The sequence below is a fragment of the Nomascus leucogenys genome, chromosome 4 (assembly GCF_006542625.1).
Source record: "Nomascus leucogenys isolate Asia chromosome 4, Asia_NLE_v1, whole genome shotgun sequence".
NCBI lineage: Eukaryota > Metazoa > Chordata > Mammalia > Primates > Hylobatidae > Nomascus > Nomascus leucogenys.
In genome coordinates, this window is record NC_044384.1 from 88,126,139 (window position 1) to 88,144,568 (window position 18,430).

The window sequence follows — 18,430 nt, forward strand, 5'->3', positions numbered from 1 at the left end:
GGGGTTCAGGCAGAAACACTGTGAAATCCATGAACACACATGGAGTGGGTTCTTTTTTGTTTTTTTGAGATGGAGTTTCGCTCTTGTTGCCCAGGCAGGAGTGCAGTGGCACAATCTCAGTTCACGGCAACCTCCACCTCCCATATTCAAGTGATTCTCCTGCCTCAGCCTCCCAAGTAGCTGGGATTACGGGTGCCCACCACCACACCTGGCTAATTTCGTATTTTTAGTAGAGATGGGGTTTTCGCCATGTTGGCCAGGCTGGTCTTGAACTCCTGACATCAGGTGATCCACCCACCTCGGCCTCCCAAAGTGCTGGGATTACAGGTGTGAGCCACCGCGCCCGGCCAGAATGAGTTTTTAGAGAACCTCTGACGGCAGGATCAGAGGAAAGGGAAAAATCTACTTAGGAAAGCCCACTCAGAGGCCAGCTTTTGTGCAAGGATACAGCAAAGGCTCCCCAACGACTACCACAGTGCACACTACTGACTAGGGCTTGGTCTGGAATATTGACTAGGGCTTGGTCTGGAAGGACTGGGCTGCAACAAGACACTCAAAACTGCGGGTCAGGCTGGGCGCAGTGGCTCACACCTGTAATCCCAGCACTTTGGGAGGTTGAGGCAGGTGGATCACGAGGTCAGGAGATCAAGACCATCCTGACTAACACGGTGAAACCCTGTCTCTACTAAAAATATAAAAAATTAGCTGGGCGTGGTGGCGGACGCCTATAGTCCCAGCTACTCGGGAGGCTGAGGCAGGAGAATGGCGTGAACTCGGGAGGCGGAGGTTGCAGTGAGCCAACATCGCGCCACCGCACTCCAGCCTGGGTGACAGAGCAAGACTCCGTCTAAAAAAAAAAAAAAAAACTGCGGGTCAGCTCTGGCCCTTTCCAGCCAGCTTCCCAAGCATCCCCGAGGCCCGCCTGTCATACAGGCCTGCCATGGTGGTCTTGGGCTGTAGCTCATCAAGTGTCTCTGGGTAGTTCCCCATCCACAGGCACCTGGGGAAATGGAGGCCATGGACGGCACAGCCTGGGCCTTGGCCTGGATGTTCCCCACGGTGCCTGTTCTCCCCCCCGTCATTCTCAAGGACGTCCCGGTTTGGACGGTGGCTTACGTGGCCACCCTGCCCAGGTGAGACAGCTGATAAAGGAGTGGCTGGAACACAAATCCACCTTTCCAAGCACGACCCAGTGTGCGTTCCATCACAAACCCTGCCTGTGAACCAGAGCAAAATGCCCCTGAGGAATCCAGACTCAGGAAAAAAACACTCAGCTGCGCGTGACTCATGCCTGTAATCCCAGCACTTCCATAGGCCGAAGCGGGCAGATCACTTGAGTCCAGGAGTTTGAGACCAGCCTGGGCAACACGGCAAAACCTCATCTCTATAAAAAATGCAAATATTAGCCAGGCATGATGCATGTGCCTGTGGTCCCAGCTACTGGGGAGGCTAAGAAGGGAGGATTTCTTGAGCTCAGGAGGTGGAGGCTGAAGTGAGCCGTGATCATGTCACTGTACTCCAGCCTGCGTGGCAGAAAGAGACCTCATCTCAAAATAAATAAATAAATCAAACACTCTATCAGACAGTCGGCAGTCTTCAACCAAAGAGAAATGAAAATCTGGAAATAAGTCAACAACAGTGTCCAGGCCTAAGAAAGACAAAGGAAATTCAGCAGAAGGAATGTTCACCAGCCTACAATCTCAGGAAGGGTCAGCAAAAATCAATTTGGCCCCTTTGACACTTCCTAATTCTGAGCACAGGGATGGAAAGAGCCGATTCCCCAGGGAGCCCCGAAGAAGCTTCACTCACCTGTCTCCTCTCCTGGGATCCGGGAAGTATTAAACATCCGCTCCCACTGAGCGGAGCAGAGTGGAATCGTGGATCCCAAAAGACGAATCTGTAACAAAAGTATATTTCAAACCAACCACGAAAATCCCACAGAAGAAAAGCAGCAAGTTGGCCTGGTGCAGTGGCTCACGCCTGTAATCCCAACACTTTGGGAGGCCGAGGCAGGCGGATCACGAGGTCAGGAGATCGAGACCATCCTGGCTAACACGGTGAAACCCTGTCTCTACTAAAAATACAAAAAAATTAGCCGGGCATGGTGTCGGGTGCTTGTAGTCCCAGCTACTCCGGAGGTTGAGGCAGGAGAATGGCGTGAACCCGGGAGGTGGAGTTTGCAGTGAGCCGAGATTGCGCCACTGCACTCCAGCCTGGACAACAGAGCGAGACTCTGTCTCAAAAAACAAACAAACAAACAAACAAACAAAAACAAAAGAAAAGCAGCAAGCAGCAAGTTAAGACCACATGGAAATGGAAATGCTGAATGTGTTTTCTGTGCAAATTGCTTGGTTTGACTTCCTTTTTTCCAATGGCTCCCTGGAATGATTTGTTGAGGGACTCGTTCAACCATGCCAGGGTGCAACTTCCTGCACAGTTAAATCTTAACACATTCTAATCGATTATTGATAACTGACACTTAAAACCAAAGAAAAATTTCAGGAAGAAAAGTCTTGTTTCTTACGAGCAACTCACCAGCTAGTATTAGTTCAAAAACAACAAGAGCTTCTACAAAGGGCAGATTACAGAACTGAAGTACAACAGATGCATATTCATTTAGGAGACACAAGGAGAATTAAATCTCAAAATAATTAGGCTGGGTGAAAGAAACTAGAATTTAGAAAAAAAGAGTGCATACTGTATGATTCCACTTACATAAAGCTTTAAAAATTGCAAACTAATCTAGAGTGACAGATAGTAGACCGGGGGATCCAGGACCAGGTGGGACGGAGAGATGACAAAGGGCAGAGGGGTTTTTGGGTTGACTGATGTATTCACCATCCTGACTGCAGTGATGATGGTTTCTCAGATGCATCAATATATACACATCAGAAGTTATCAAACTCTACACTTTATTTTTTATTTTTTTTTTTTTGAGATGGAGTTTCGCTCTTATCACCCAGGCTGGAGTGCAATGGCATAATCTCGGCTCGCTGCAACCTCCGCCTCCTGGGTTCAAGCGATTCTCCTGCATCGGCCTCCCGTGTAGCTGGGATTACAGGCGCATGCCACCACGCCCAGCTAATTTTTGTGTTTTTAGTAGAGACGGGGTTTCACTATGTTGGCCAGGCTGGTCTTGAACTGCTAACCTCAGCTGATCCACCTGCTTTGGCCTCCCAAAGTGCCAAGATTACAGGCATGAGACACTGTGCCCGGCCACAAACTGTATATTTTAAACATGTGCAATATGTCAATTATATCTCTGTAAAGCTGTTTGTAAAGAATTTTTTGAAAGCAATTTGTTTGCCTACTGGTTTGATTTCCTCCCGGTCCAGTTTGCGCCTGTAAAGCAGGATGGCATGGATGGCGTTGCCGGCTCTTGCTGCCTGAATGTGAGTTGGAAGGATATACAGCAGATCCTGAAAAGCGAAAAAGGTGACATGGAGAGAATTTGCATAGGGAAAGATAAGCAAATTTAAACACATCACAGCACATCCTGCACGCTGTCAAAATATTTCTAGAGATGCATCAATATACACACATATTCAGTTACATCTGTGATGCTACAAAATAAATGGTAATTTGATTTTCTACACTTTGTCTTTGACTTTGTAAATGTTTTATGAGAACATAAGTCCTCTAAAACTCTTGGGCTATTAAAGATAACTATTTGCACCAAATACCCTTATTAACACAGAGAAAGGAAAGCAAAAATTAGTTGGGGAGCAATTAGACAATCAGGAAGTTTTCTGGATGAGACACAATGAAAGGTTGAAATAATTGTTTATATAGAGCTGTGCCTGCATCTTTCTAAATTTTGAGACCCTGTTCCAAATGTCTACATTTTCCACAATTGGAAGAAAAGGCCAAGGAACACAGGTCTAACCTACATTTTGGAAGAGTCTGTGTCCACACTGTGTCCCCAATGATGTAGAAAGTGCTTCTGTTTGTGGGAAATAAACACAGGTCTCCTAGCGGGAAGGGCATCAGATAAACAGCTCACTTCCAAATAGAGCAGGAAAAGAAGTTCTACGGACTAAACTGACGGTTTTTTTTGAGTTTGAGATTATTTCAGATGGGGGAAAAAAAGTTAAGAGAAAAAGAAAGGAAAATTTTGAAATGAAGAAAAACAGAAAGAAAAAGCAAATGATAGGCCGGGTGCTCACGCCTGTAATCCAGCACTTTGGGAGACTGAGGTGCACGGATCACCTGAAGTCAGGAGTTTGAGACTAGCCTGGCCAACATGGCGAAACTCCATTTCTATTAAAAATACAAAAATTAGCTGAGCGTTGTGGCAGGTGCCTGTAATCCCAGCTACTCACGAGGCTGAGGTAGGAGAATGGCTGGAACTCAGGAGGCGGAGGCTGCAGTGAGATGAATTGCACCAGTGTACTCCAGCCTCAGCGACAGAGTAAGACTCCATCTCAAAAAGAAAGTAAATGATTAAAAAATAAACGAGGGAAAAAAAATAAAAGGAAGTGAAGGAATGGAAGGAAAAGGAAAGAGAAGAGTTCTATTTGCCAGTTATTAAAGCAGTGGTCGAGAACCCAAATTGAGGGGCCTTCTAACCATCCATGCTTTGAAAGACAAAGCCCAGGAAACCAGAAACTACCATCGATGCACACCCCTCTGGCGTCTCAGAAAACAGTAGGGTGAAGCGCAGTGCACTGGTGGCAGGATCTTGGCCAACCCACTGTCCCTGAGCTCTAGGGGTTCTGCAGGGATCTTAAGGCCGCTGTGGCACTAAGGTCCAGTGCTAAGCCATAAAAACAGCAGGACAGGCTGGGCATGGTGGCTCACATCTGTAATCCCAGCACTTAGGGAGGCTGAGGCAAGTGGATCACCTGAGGTCAGGAGTTCGAGACCAGCCTGGATAACATGGTGAAACCCCGTCTCTACTAAAAATACAAAAATTAGCCGGGCGTGGTGGTGGGCGCCTGTAATCCCAGCTACTTGGGAGGCCGAGGCAGGAGAATCACTTGAACCCAGGAGGTGGAGGCAGCAGTGAGCCAAGATCGTGCCATTGCACTCCAGCCTGGGGGACAAGAGCAAAGCTCCATCTCAAAACAAAACAAAAAAACAGCATGACAGGTACAGCACAGTGAGGAATTCCTGTTTGCCAGAAACTTATTTTTGTAACCCAAATCCCCCTGCAGTAGCAGAGCACCCTGGGCTACTAGGCTAATACTGAAGGGTACTCACAGGGTTCTCCGGCCTGGAAGCAGGACAGAGAGGAGCATGAGCCAATCCCCAGAGCTTTCCCAGGCCATCCACAGGCCTGTGAAGACGCCACCTCTGTGGACAGACCCGCCGCCCCACCGTCCTCGTCAGACAGCAGCCCGGGCGGGGGCACTCACCATGGCATAGTAGTTGCTGTTCACCATGAGCGGCCCTCGTCCTCGGAGGTAGATGTACTCCTCCCACCAGTCGCTCACCTAGTGGGCACAAACACCAGACAAACCCACAGGCTCAGCAGGGGCCAGGCAGGCTCCCTGGCAGCAGCCCAGAGCCACGGGGAAGGGCAGGCAGTGCTTTTGGCAGACATCTCGGTGTCTAACGGGGGCCATTCCAGAACAGGGAACGCAGTCCTAACTAGACGGAATGTGACACCGTGGGAAATGAAAAGTGTTCTTTTTAAGTTGAGACAGGCAGAAAGAAGGTACATCACCTTCATTTTGTAGGTGGTTCAAAAGAGGAAAAAAAAGCAAAAGTGGGAGGACTGCTTGAGACCAGGAGTTCGAGACCAGGCTAGGCAACATAGCAAGGCTCTAGATCTACATTAAAAATAAAAATAATAAATAAAATAAAAATTTAAAAACGTTTAAAAGACTAAATGGAAAGGAAATCATAAATGTTTGACTGCTAACATGTTTTAGAAACCAATACTGTGGGCTAGGCATGGTGGCTCACACCTGTAATCTCAGCACTTTGGGAGGCTGAGACAGGAAGATCGCTTGATGCCAGGAGTTTGAAGCCAGCCTGGGCAACATAGCAAGGTTCCATCTCTCCAAAAAAAATTTAAGAAATTAGCCAGGTGTGGTGGCTCACGCCTGTAGTCTCAGCTACTTGGGAGGCTAAGGCAGGAGGGTCACTTGAGCCCAGGGGTTCGAGGCAACAGTGAGCTATGATTGTGCCACTGCATTCCAGCCTGGGCAACAGAGCAAGACCCTTTCTCAAATAAAAGGAAACAGAAACAAAGGCCAGGTGCGGTGGCTCATGCCTGTCATCCCAGCACTTTGGGAGACTGAGGCGGGCTGATCACTTGAGGTTAGGAGTTCCGGACCTGCCTGGCCAACATGATGAAACCCCGTCTCTACTAAAAATACAAAAATTAGACGTGGTGGCGGGTGCCTGTAGTCCCAGCTACTCAGGAGGCTGAGGCAGGAGAATTGCTTGAATCTGGGAGGCAGAGCTTGCAGTGAGCTGAGGTCGCTCCACTGCACTGCAGCCTGGTGACGAGCGAGACTTTGTCTCAGAAACAAAAGAAAACAAAACAAAACAACAATGAAAAAACCAATGTTATGCAAAATTGCTCCACAGCCTGCTTCTCGTCTTCCTGCTTCCCAGGTCTCCCTGAAGAAACCACCGTCTCAGTCCGTGGCACTAACCTGGCGTTCCGCGGGTGTTGTCTCTATTCCCTGGCACATGTGTCCTGAGGCCACCCAGAGGCAGTGCCCCCCAACCACCTCACAGCTGCTGTCCCTTCACAGCCTGCTGGACCCAGGGATCGCTTCCTTTTCAGCTTTGTGCTGAAACCCACGTACCTACAGAACGGTGCCCATGAAAGGGTCTCGTGTGCGGAGAGCTGTGCAGAGCTGATGTTTACCAGTCTAGCACACCCGTGCAGCCAGCGAACATGCCCGGCCCCCTGAGGCTCGGAGACCCCTCCAGGCACTGCCCATCCACCCACGATGCAACTTCTAGCACCACCTGCTGGTTCTGTCAGGGTCACTTTGGACACCTTCTCTTCCGTGTTAGTTGTTCCTCAAAGCTAGACTCCCTCCCTTGCTTCGTCTGCCAGAGGCCTGCTCTCGCCCTCCCAGCACGTGGAAGCCCAGCTAGCTCCCCACACACAGGGGGCCAGCTAAGATGCTCTGGTGAAAGAGATGCTCCTGGGACCACTGAGCCACACTCAACCCCAGGGAGGGGCGATCAGCACCGCCCTATCCCACACCATCCCTGCATCCACCAGCGAGCTCGGGAAGGATGCCCTTGGAATCAAGATAAACCAAAGAGGAGGATGGGAGCAGGTCTCTGGGGCAGCATGGCACTGCTGCAGGAGGAACAGCTCACAGGAGGACTCTCCGGGAAAGAGGGACAGGGAGTGGGAGAGGGAGAGGGAGAGGCAGAAGGTTCCTGCGTGCAAAACACAGCATCGTGCCGGTGCACCTGCACTCAGGGTATAACTGTCACTGTAGGCTGGGTTGGTGGCTCATGCCTGTGATCCCAGCATTTTGGGGGGCCGAGGTAGGAGGATCACTTGAGCCCAGAAGTTTGAGACCAGCCTGGTCAACAGAGTGAGACCCTGTCTCTACAAAAAATCCAAAAACCAAGAAACTGTCACTGTAACTACATGTCAGTCCTAACACACACATCCCACTCTGCACGCAGGTAAAACTATAGCTGTAACTTCCTAGGGTGTGATTTTGGCTAATCAAAACTGTCGTTTCAGCCCTGTTATTCCTGCCCCTCAAAATTAGCGTCTTCATACAGAGAAATTTCATCAAGAAAAACTGTGTATACAGACTTACATAATTTGTAGCCCACCAGGATTTTAACTTCAAATACCACTGTAATCTTGGTCCAAGACTGACAGCAAAATCTTGAGCAAGTGCCGTCATCCGTTTGAAGTCTTCTTCCTTCATAAGAGGCCTCACCGACTCTAGATACTGGGATTATCGGGAAAAAAAATCACCCAAGTTAAAACATATTAATCAAAGCCTATGTTTGCCTCACTTGTGCCTTAGGAAAAGTTCTAACACATTGAAAAGCTTTTAGGCTGGGCATGGTGGCTCATGCTTGTAATCCCAGCACTTTGGGAGGTCAAGGCCAGTGGATCGCTTGAGCTCAGGAGTTCAAGACCAGCCTAGGCAACATGGTGAAACACCATCTCTACAAAAAACAAGACAAAAATTAGCTGGGCATGGTGATGCATGTCTGTGGTCCCAGCTACCTGGGGGACTGAGGTGGGAGGATCGCTTGAGCCCAGAAGGTTGAGGCTGCAGTGAGCCACGATCACGCCACTGCACCCCAGCCTGGGCAACAGAGTGAGACTCTATCTCAAAAATAAAAAAGAAAAACTTTAGACTCTTCCCCCAAGTTGGTCTTGGCAGTCCTTAGACAGGTAAACTCCCTTCAATGCTAAATGGTGTCATAGGGTAATGATAATTTAACAATTAAACTTTTTCTTCCTTTATTAGTCCCAAATCCTGCATCACCAGAAAATCCCATTAAATTTTTAGAATTTAAAATAAATTCTAGAGTTGACAAGAAAAGTTAACAAGGAAATTTCAAGAATGTCTCTTATCTATTATTTGGCCCTTAATAAAAGATCTGTTCTGACCTAAGTAAGCTTTGATGACCTGTGATGGTGACCATGAGATGGGGCATAGTCATGCTGAGAGCTGGGTGCTGGGGCTGGGCAGGTGCTCAGGCAGCAGGACGGGAACGAGGGGCTGGAATAGGTCACGGAGCCAGGCCAATGCCAGGGCCCCAGGTTCAGGGTTTTCAGCCCCCACCCCGCCTCATCCTTTTACATGTGCTACTTTGGTTGAACAAATGCTCAGAGGTGGAAACACAGAGAGCAACTGTTTAAAAAGACACTCAAAAGCTTCTGCTACACACCTAGGCAAGCTCTTACAGAAAGTAACACTGGTCAAGGTGCAGTAGCTCACACCTGTAATCCCAGCACTTTGAGAGGCTAAGGAATGCAGAGTGCTTGAGCAAGTTCTTGACCAAGCAATCTTGACCAGTTCAAGACCAGCCTGGGCAAACAGAGTGAGACCCCGTCTCTGCAAAAAAAAAAACAAAAACAACAACAACAACAACAAAAAATTGTCTCCCCCAACAACAACAAAAAGTAAAACTGTTGCTAACCCCACAATTTGTCATGAAATATTTTAATCCGACAAGTTGTCTGCTATAAAAAACAAAGCCTTGGTGCAATAGTAATCTCTCTAGGGTCCCTCCCTATACATTGAAAAGTAAGACCCCACTCCCTTAAAAGGGCCAGCTGTGGCTGGGCACGGTGGCTCATGCCTGTAACCCCAGCACTTTGGGAGGCTGAATCAGGAGGATTGCTTGAGCCCAGGAGTTCAAGACCAGCCTGGGCAACAGAAAAGTATTTGCAGGCATAGTGGTGCACACCTGTGGCCTCAACTACTTGGGAGGCTAAGGCAGGAGGATCACTCGGGCCCAGGATTTCAAGGCTGCAGTGAGCTAGGACGGTGTCACTGCATTCCAGCCTGGGCAAGAGAGTGAGACTCTGTCTCCAGAAAAAAGGGGGTGGGGGCAGTTGTCAAGCATGTTGAGGCTTATTCAAAGTAAAATGCCCGTGAATGAGACAGAGAATCATGCCCTGATGAGGTGAAGTGGAACCCTGAGCTCTGCAACACAGACAGAGGTCACCGAAGGTCAAGCATCTCACCCTCACCCCATCCTGCCAGTGGAACAGGGGCTGTCACCAGCCCTGATTTGCAAGTGTGGGCACAGAAGAGGAGAGATGGGGTGGGCCAGGTATGGTGGCTTGTGCCTGTAATCCCAGTATTTTGGGAGGCCGAGGTGGGCGGATCACTTGAGGCCAGGAGTTCGAGACCAGCCTGGCCAACATAGTAAAATCCTGTCTCTACTAAAAATACAAAAATTAGCCGGGCATGGTGGCGCACACCTGTAATCCCAGCTACTCGGGAGGCTGAGGCAAGAGAATTGTTTCAACCTGGGAGATGGAGGCTGCAATGAGCTGAGATCATGCCACTGCACCTTAGCTTGGGCGACAGAGCAAGATTCCGTCTAAAAAAAAAAAAAAAAAAAGAGCAGAGATGGGAAGAAACTTACCAAGGCCAACAGGAGGGACTCAATAACCAAGCCTGGATTCAAACCCTTAACCCCTTGCTTATTATAGTTTTAAAATTGGGGTCCCAGGATGTGGAAAAACTAAAGCACCCATGCACTGCAGGTTAGAATGCAAAATGGTGCATGGTTCCTCAACGAGTTACCACGGAATTCCCATGAGCCAGCAATTCCACTCCTGGATACGTCCCCAACAGCGGATGAACAGGTCAATAAACTGTGGTCCTGTGGTCCTTCCATACAATGGAATATTATTTAGCCACAAAAAGGGATGAAGTTCATCCATGCTACAACATGGGTGAACCCTAAAGACATGCTAGTCACAAAAGGCCACATGATTCCATTTATGTGAAATGTCCAGAACAGGCAAATCCATAGAGACAGACAGGATATTAGTGGTTCTGAGGGGCTGGGAGAGGGAGGTAGAAGAATAGGGAGTGACTGCTTGGTGGCTATGAGCTTTTGGGTGATGAAAGGTCCTGGAATGAGACAGCAGTGAGGGCTGCATGACATTATAAATGTACTTAGTGCCCCTGAACTGTACACTTGAAAGTGGTTAACAGTACAATTCATGTTGTGTACATTTTACCACAATTTTTTCATAAAGAAAGAAATGGAGCTGCTCCCCATCCTTTTGTTCAATTAAAGAAAAAACAAGACCAAAGCAGGTAGATCACTTGAGCCCAGGAGTCAACACCAGCCTGGACAAGATAGTGAAACTCCGTCTCTGGAAAAAATAAAATAGGGCCAGGCGTGGTGGCTCATGCCTGTAATCCCAGCACTTGGGGGGGCAAGGCAGGCGGATCACAAGGTCAGGAGATGGAAACCATCCTGGCTAACACAGTGAAACCCCGTCTCTACTAAAAATACAAAAAAAAAAAAGCCGGGCGTGGTGGCGGGCGCCTGTAGTCCCAGCTACTCGGGAGGCTGAGGCAGGAGAATGGCGTGAACCCAGGAGGCGGAGCTTGCAGTGAGCTGAGATCGCGCCACTGCACTCCAGCCTGGGTGACAAAACGAGATTCCATCTCAAAAAAAAAAAAATTGCCATATGTAGTGGCATGCACCTGTAGTCCCAGCTACTCAGGAGGCTGAAGTGGGAGGATCATTTGAGCCCAGGAAGTCGAGGCTGCGGTGAGCCAAGATCGAGCCACTGCACTCTAGCCTGGGCAACAGAGTGAGACCCTGTCTCAAAAAAAAAAAAAAAATGAAAATGAAAAAGAAATGAGTAGTTTTGAGGATGAAATGACAGGCTTTCTAGGTAGTGCCTTGCCCTTAGGGGCCTGGCTTTGAAGTGGGGCTGGTGGGTCAAGAAGCAGCCTGTCCTCAGACCAGCTGGAAGCTGACAATCACCCCACCCTCAGCTGATGACCCTCACCAATCAGATCAAAAACATTCGCCACCTAGCAACAGATGAACAGATAAATAAAATATGGTCTAGCCATACGATGGAATACTATTCAGCCATAAGAAGGAAGGAAGTTCTGACACAGGCTGCTATGTGGATGAACTTTGAAGACACTACGCGGAGTGAAAGAAGCCAGCCACAAAAGGACAAATGTGATATGATGCCACTTATATGAGGTGCCTCAGATTGGCAAATCCAGAGGCAGAAAGTAGAAGAGAAGTTACTAGGTGGGGGGAGGGAAGAATGGGGAGTGACTGCAATCATTTAATACAATGTTGTATTTAGCAATTATGTAAAATAGCAAAAACTGGCCTGGCGCAGTGGCTCATGCCTGTAATCCCAGAACTTTGGGAGGTCGAGGCGGGTGGATCACTTGAGGTCAGGAGTTCGAGACCAGCCTGGCCAACATGGTGAAATCCCGTCTCTACTAAAAATACAAAAATTAGCCAGGCGTGGTGGCAGGTGCCTGTAATCCCAGCTACTCAGGAGGCTGAGGCAGGAGAATCACTTGAACCTGGGAGGCAGAGGTTGCAGTGAGCTGAGATTGCACCACTGCATTCCAGCCTGGGTGACAGAGGGAGAGTCCAACACAAAAAATTAAATTAAATTAAGGCTTTAAAAAAATGCACCAAGCAGTTTCTCCATGCAACCTGACACTTTTTAAAAAACACCTAAGATGCAGCAGTGATGCATTGGGAAAAAAAAAAAAAGAGTTCCCATGAGAACCCTACCAGGCACACCGCTGAAGGCTACCTGAGCCAAATGACGGTGACCTAGTTCATCATAATTAAGACCTAAGCCTTAATCCACAGATCGCTGACATTTCAATGTGAGGCCTAAGCCACACCTACCCTGTTCACAGTGTCTTTGACAGCCGGGACCGGCAGGCGAGGCAGCGACGTCTGGAAGCTGTACAACATGGGTTTTCGGCCTGAAAAGATCTTGACCATACCCTGAAGAGAGAGAATTATGTTTTCAGTCTACTGCCAAACCACCATGAATGCACCTGTTCTCACCTGATCTTGGAAGCTAAGCAGGGTCAGGCCTGGTTAGTACTTGGATGGGAGAATTACAATTTCAAAGACAAGGCTATGTTAAAGATCCGAAGCCACCTTTCCAGTGCGCACAACGTGCCAGCCACTTACTGATTTCCTGTGTCGATTTATTTTTCATCTTGTCCATCTTCTACCCGCCCCATACTTAACATGTTCTAGCAAATAAACATATGACCCCGCCCTCCATGCCAATAAAAACCTGGGCAACATGGTAAAACCCCATCTCTACAAAAAATGAGCCAGGCATGGTGGCATGTGCCTGTTGTCCCAGCTACTTGGGAGGCTGAGGTGAAAGGATTGATTGAGCCAGGGAGGCTGATGCTGCAGTGAGCCGTGATCACACCACTGCACTTCAGCCTGGGTGACATAGTGAGACCCTATGTCAAAAAGCAAAACTAAAACAAACAAACCAAAAAACCAGATGGAATCAAAGCCAAGCCTGATGGAGGCCGTGAGATGTCGCTGCCAGCGTCGTGACTGGCCAGGACCCTGACTGTGCTTCTGCACCTAGGGTGGGTCTCACCCCACCTCCTTCTGCAAGGCCCTTAGTTTCGGGATGGGCTCCAGGCTCTAGGAACAGTGAGGAGGGTCAACGTGCCTGGCCCTGAGCCAAGCCGAGGGGAAGCAGTGTCTTTCCTTCAGTCATTGCCAAGCCTCCCAGAGGGCACATCTGCGGCCCTTGGTTTTAGGCTGGATGATCAAGCCTGTATAAAAACCAGTCACCTCAATGCCAATCAAAACAAAGGCAGTCCTCGGGCCCAGGCGGGGAGTCCTGGTACCACAGGGCATTGGGACTCAGCTGAACCTCAGCTGCGAACCCACTGGAGGGAGTACCCTTTAGCCTGCTTTGCCAAGCGTGGGAGCCACCCCTGAGTCTCTTCTAGGTGTTAAATTCTGCTTCTCTAGAAATCAGAAATTTTATATCCAAATGGCAGAAAATTTATTTGAGATAAAAAATTGGTTTGGCTGGGTGCAGCGGCTCACGCCTGTTAATCCCAGCACTTTGGGAGGCCAAGGAGGGTGGATTGTTTGAGCCCAGGAACTTGAGACCACCTGGCCAACATGGCGAAACCCTGTCTCTATTAAAAATACAAAAAATTAGCTGGGCATGGTGGTGTGTGCCTGTGGTCCCAGCTACTGTGGAGGCTGAGGTGAGAGAATCGCTTGAGCCCGGGAGGCGGAGGTTGTAATGAGCCGAGATTGTACCACTGCACTCCAGCCTGGGTGACAGAGCAAGATGCTGTCTCAAAAAAAAAAAAAATTTTTTTTTGTTTGGCAAAGAGCGGAGTCCTGGTGTGTGGTGGGCACTGCAGTGACTCCCACGCTTCTCTCACAAGCAGGCTCCCACTAAGGTTGGGACAGCAGCCGAGTCCAGGCAGGCACCACTGTGGGGGCCACCCCGAGGCGACCGAGCAGAAGGGCCCCAGGGCCAAGGTCGGGGCAGACAAGAAACCAAAACAGACCCATGGCTTCGTATACACCGGCAGACCCACGGAGCAGCCCCATTCGAGAAAAATTCTGCAGAAAATGTTCTCGTGATTACCTGGTCCATTAGAACCATTTAGGCCACTTGGCAAGACAGGGGTGAATAAAGCAGATGTTTCTTTACACATGTCTGGCCCCAGAGACCCAGGTTGGGCTTGAGGTGCCAAGCGAAGCCCAAGGCCCAGGGCCATGACTACAATGGGCAGATGGTACACGGGGCACATGCCTGCCTGCAGGGGGTCACAGGGACCCCAGCCCCCAGATGGAGGTCTTGAAAGTCCAGAGATGATGCCCATCTTGGAGGGTTGATTTTCAGAAAAACTAAGCCGATAATTTTTTTTTTTTTTTTTTGAGACAGGGTCTGGCTCTCTCGCCTAGGCTGGAGTGTAGTGACGCAACCACAGCTCACTGCAGCCTTGACCTCCTGGGCTCAAGCGATCCTCCCACCTCAGCCTCTCGAGTAGCTAGGATTACAGGCATGCACCACCATGCCTGGCTAATGTGCCTGGCTAATATGCCTGGCTAATTTGCCTGGCTAATTTTTGTATTTTTAGTAGAGACGGGGTTTTGCCATGTTCCCCAGGCTGGTCTCAAACTCCTGAGCTCAGGTGGTTCACCGGGCTTGGCCTCCAAAAGTGCTGAGATTACAGCCATGAGCAGCCGTGCCCAGCCCCCGTAAAAAAATTTAAATTGAGGCCGGGTGTGATGGCTCATGCCTGTAATCCCAACACTTTGGAAGGTCAAGGTGGGCCGATCACTTGAGCTCAAAAGTTTGAGACCAGCCTGGCCAACAAAACCCCATCTCTATTAAAACTACAAAAATTAGCCAGCCATGGTGGTGTGCGCCTATAGTCCAAGCTACTCAGGAGGCTCAGGTGGGAAAATCACTTGAGCCTAGGAAGTCAAGGCTGCAGTGAGCCGTGATCGTGCCACTGCACTCCAGCCTGGGCAATGGAGCAAGACCCTGTCTCAAAAAGAAAAAAAAAAAAGCTGGGTGTGGTGGTTCACACCTGTAATCCCAGCACTTTGAGAGGCCAGGGCAGGATCACCTGATGTCAGGAGTTCAAGACTAGCCTGACCAACATGGTAAAACCCCGTCTCTACTAAAAATACAAAATTAGCCAGGCATGGTGGTGCATGCCTGTAATCTCAGCAACTTGGGAGGCTGAGGCAAAAGAATTGCTTGAACCTGAGAGGTGGAGTTTGCAGTGAGCTGAGATCGTGCCATTGCACTCCAGTCTGGGCAACAAGAGTGAAACTCCATCTCAAAAAAAACTAAAATGAAAATAAAAATAAAAAAGAAAAACTTTTAAATCATGAAATTTGGACAAGCATCCACATATATGGCAAAGCCATTACCTTAAATAAGGGATCCTTGGGATGAGGGCCAAGGCAAGCTGGGGGAACATTCCAGAAGCTAAGTCCAAGTCACGGGAGCCTGTGTGAGGGGTCAACTAAGGTAACCATTTAAAGCCTGACAACAAGTGAGTCAAGAACGCTACAAAGAACCGGATGGACAGCACTTTTATTTGATGAATGACCTCAGCTACAAACCGAGCAGACCTCAATATAAAATGCTGCAGGTCTCACTAACGTCACGAAAGAGAAGCACTCTTTGGCCCCTGCTTTTGTGTCATGGTGACTCAAACCCCTCCAGCCATTCAAGGTTGAGGCCCAAGTCACCCAACAGGCATCGAGGGAGAAAAGGTCGCAGGGGTGTCCTTCTTCCCAAAGCCCAAACTGTCCACCCCCCTCCACAGCCAGAGGGACGCGCAATTACCATCCAGATCTTGGTGGCGCGACTCATCTTGCCGTGCTCAGCGAACATCCACCCGTGGTAGGAGAGCAGCACTTTCAGGGAGTAGCGCATGGTGACGATGAGGGCCACCCACAGCCCAGTGCCAAACAGCATGCCGCTGACCACGTTCTTCATCTGGCTGGACATGCAGTCGCTGCGGAGACAGACCCAGACAAGGGAGGCTGTGCGTGAGGCCACACAGTGCCACCGACGCCACTGGTGATGGCACAGACACCACATGCTGCAGGGCCCAGCAGCCTGCCCCAGGTAGAGCCAGGAAAGTCAGAGGGAGAGGACTTGTAGGAACCGAGCTCTTAAAACACTCACGGGCACTCTCCTCCTCGCCCCAAAACCAATCACACTGAAAGTAGCTGGCAGACCCAGGCACCCGGGACAGGCCTGTCTGCTCTCTTCCCGGAGGTCCCTTCAGCCCGATCTGCTCGGGTGGCCTCGAAACCAACCAGGGCTAATCTGTGTCTTCTGGAAAAAGATACAGCTTCCTCCAGGAACTCAGGACCAATGGCAGAGGGGATGCCATGAGGCCAGGACCTGGCCACCATGAGAGCCATGCCCTGCTGACCTGCACCTCCCCGGCAGGTGCACAAGAGATTCTGGGCCACTTTCTTCAGCTCTTGATGAATTTTTTTCTCTCAAACTTACTTTTAGATGTAATCGTAATCTCAAATTATTTGTTACAACTATTACCACCAGCATTTATATCAAAAGAGCTTGTTTTTGACTTAGGAGTATTTAACACAAATAAAGAAATGGACTGTGTAAAACGGTCATGTAAATATTCAACTTAAATACAGGAAATGTTTTTGTTTGTGAAGGAAGGTAGTATATAGTATGGTTAAGATGAGACTTTAAAAATGAGACAAAATGCAGGTTTTTTTTTTTTTTTTTTTTTTTTGAGACAGAGTTTTGCTCTGTTGCCCAGGCTGGAGTGCAATGATGTGATCTCGGCTCACTGCAACCTCCACCTCCCAGGTTCAAGCAATTCTCCTACCTCAGCCTCCCGAGTAGCTGGGATTATAGGTGCGCACCACCACACCCAACTAATTTTTGTATTTTTAGTAGAGATGGAATCTTGCCATGTTGCCCAGGCTGGTCTCGAACTCCTGACCTCAGGTGATCCACCCGCCTCGGCCTCCCAAAGTAGTGGGATTATAGGTGTGTGCCACCGTGCCTGGCCAGAAATGCAGCTGTTTTGTGGTTTGTTTTAGTTTTGGTTGTTTTGGGAACTGCAAAATATTTTTAAAATGAAAACTAAGCATGCTTCAAATGATTAAAACACCAATATATATATAACCTAAAGGTGTCCCTAATATTTGAAAAGCACTAATATGGCGAGATGCAGTGGCTGAAGTCTATAATCCCAGCACTTTGGGAGGCCAAGATGCGTGGATCACTTGAGTCCAGGAGTTCGAGACCAGCCTGGGCAACATGGCAAAACCCCATCAATACAAAAATAAAATTTAAAAAAGAAAATAAGAAATAAAAAATAATAATAAATATTTCTTCAAAATAAGAAATAAAAAAAAGAAAACCACTAATTTAACACTGTATAATATTTAAGTGGACAAAAACAAATTATCTACAAGGTTATATACTCTTGCTCCAAAATGTATATCTTTCTATAACCTGTGAAATCTAGCACTGGAGTTTAACTGTAGTCTCTTTTTTAAACCTATACACTCTTTTCTGGTCATCTAACCTATAAGCAAACTTGGGTTTAGGGATTTAAGAAGCTGTCTTTTAGATAATCTACGTTTTAGATTACTGAAAGAAAAAGACCTATATATTTACTTGATTTGCAAAAATAAAAATATTTTAGCATAAACAAATAAATGATACATTCAAGATTTTTAAAAATATAGACATAGAGGCACTTAGATAAAAAATGTTAGCAAAAAGCTTTCTTTGAAAGGACATGCTCCTTACAAGGCTATCGGGGACAGACTCAGAGACAAACCTCACATGACACGTATGACTCCACTTTTTTATTCTTTCTTTTTTTTAAGAGATAGGGTCTCACTATGTTGCTCAGGCTGATCTTGAACTCCTGGGCTCAAGCAATCCTCCTGCCTCGGCCTCCCAAAGTGCTGGAATTATAGGCCACCACGCCCAGCCTGACTCCACTTTTGAAGGCAGCGGCCCAGAGATACTGCAGATCCCCTCTAGGACAGGAAATGGCCCATGAGGCTGGAAGACGCTGGCCCTTAACCTGGCCTTTCTAAATTTAGGCCAGGGATGGCCCAGTTTACCAAAATAGATTTAAGAGGTACAAAGAAACAAATCTTACAAAGACCCAGATTATTAAGGGCTTTAAACAGTCAACACTTCTAAATATAATCCAGTTTTAAGAGAGCGCCTACACTAGAGAGTAAATTAAAGATCTGGTCCGGGTGCAGTGGCTCACGTCTGTAATCCCAGCACTTTGGGAGGACGAGGTGGGCGGATCACTTGAGGTCAGGAGTTCAAGACCAGCCTGGCCAACATGGCGAAACCCCATCTCTACCAAAAATACAAAAATTGGTTGGGCGTGGTGGTGTGTGCCTGCAGTCCCAGGTACTTGACATGCTAAGGCAGGAGAATCACTTGAACCCAGGAAGTGGA

At 48.3% G+C, this 18,430-nt stretch overlaps 1 protein-coding gene across 1 annotated transcript in view; it reads right to left on the reverse strand.

Moving 5' to 3' along the window:
- Window positions 1–18,430, reverse strand: part of CPT1A (carnitine palmitoyltransferase 1A) — a 92,218-nt gene that overhangs the window by 42,089 nt on the left and 31,699 nt on the right. The window contains exons 4-9 of the mRNA XM_030811401.1: window positions 15,794–15,965; window positions 12,325–12,426; window positions 7,752–7,889; window positions 5,358–5,435; window positions 3,312–3,419; window positions 1,810–1,897 (exon numbers count right to left, since the gene is read on the reverse strand). Of these exons, the coding sequence (XP_030667261.1) occupies window positions 1,810–1,897; window positions 3,312–3,419; window positions 5,358–5,435; window positions 7,752–7,889; window positions 12,325–12,426; window positions 15,794–15,965 (686 nt within the window). The remainder of the gene's footprint in view (window positions 1–1,809; window positions 1,898–3,311; window positions 3,420–5,357; window positions 5,436–7,751; window positions 7,890–12,324; window positions 12,427–15,793; window positions 15,966–18,430) is intronic.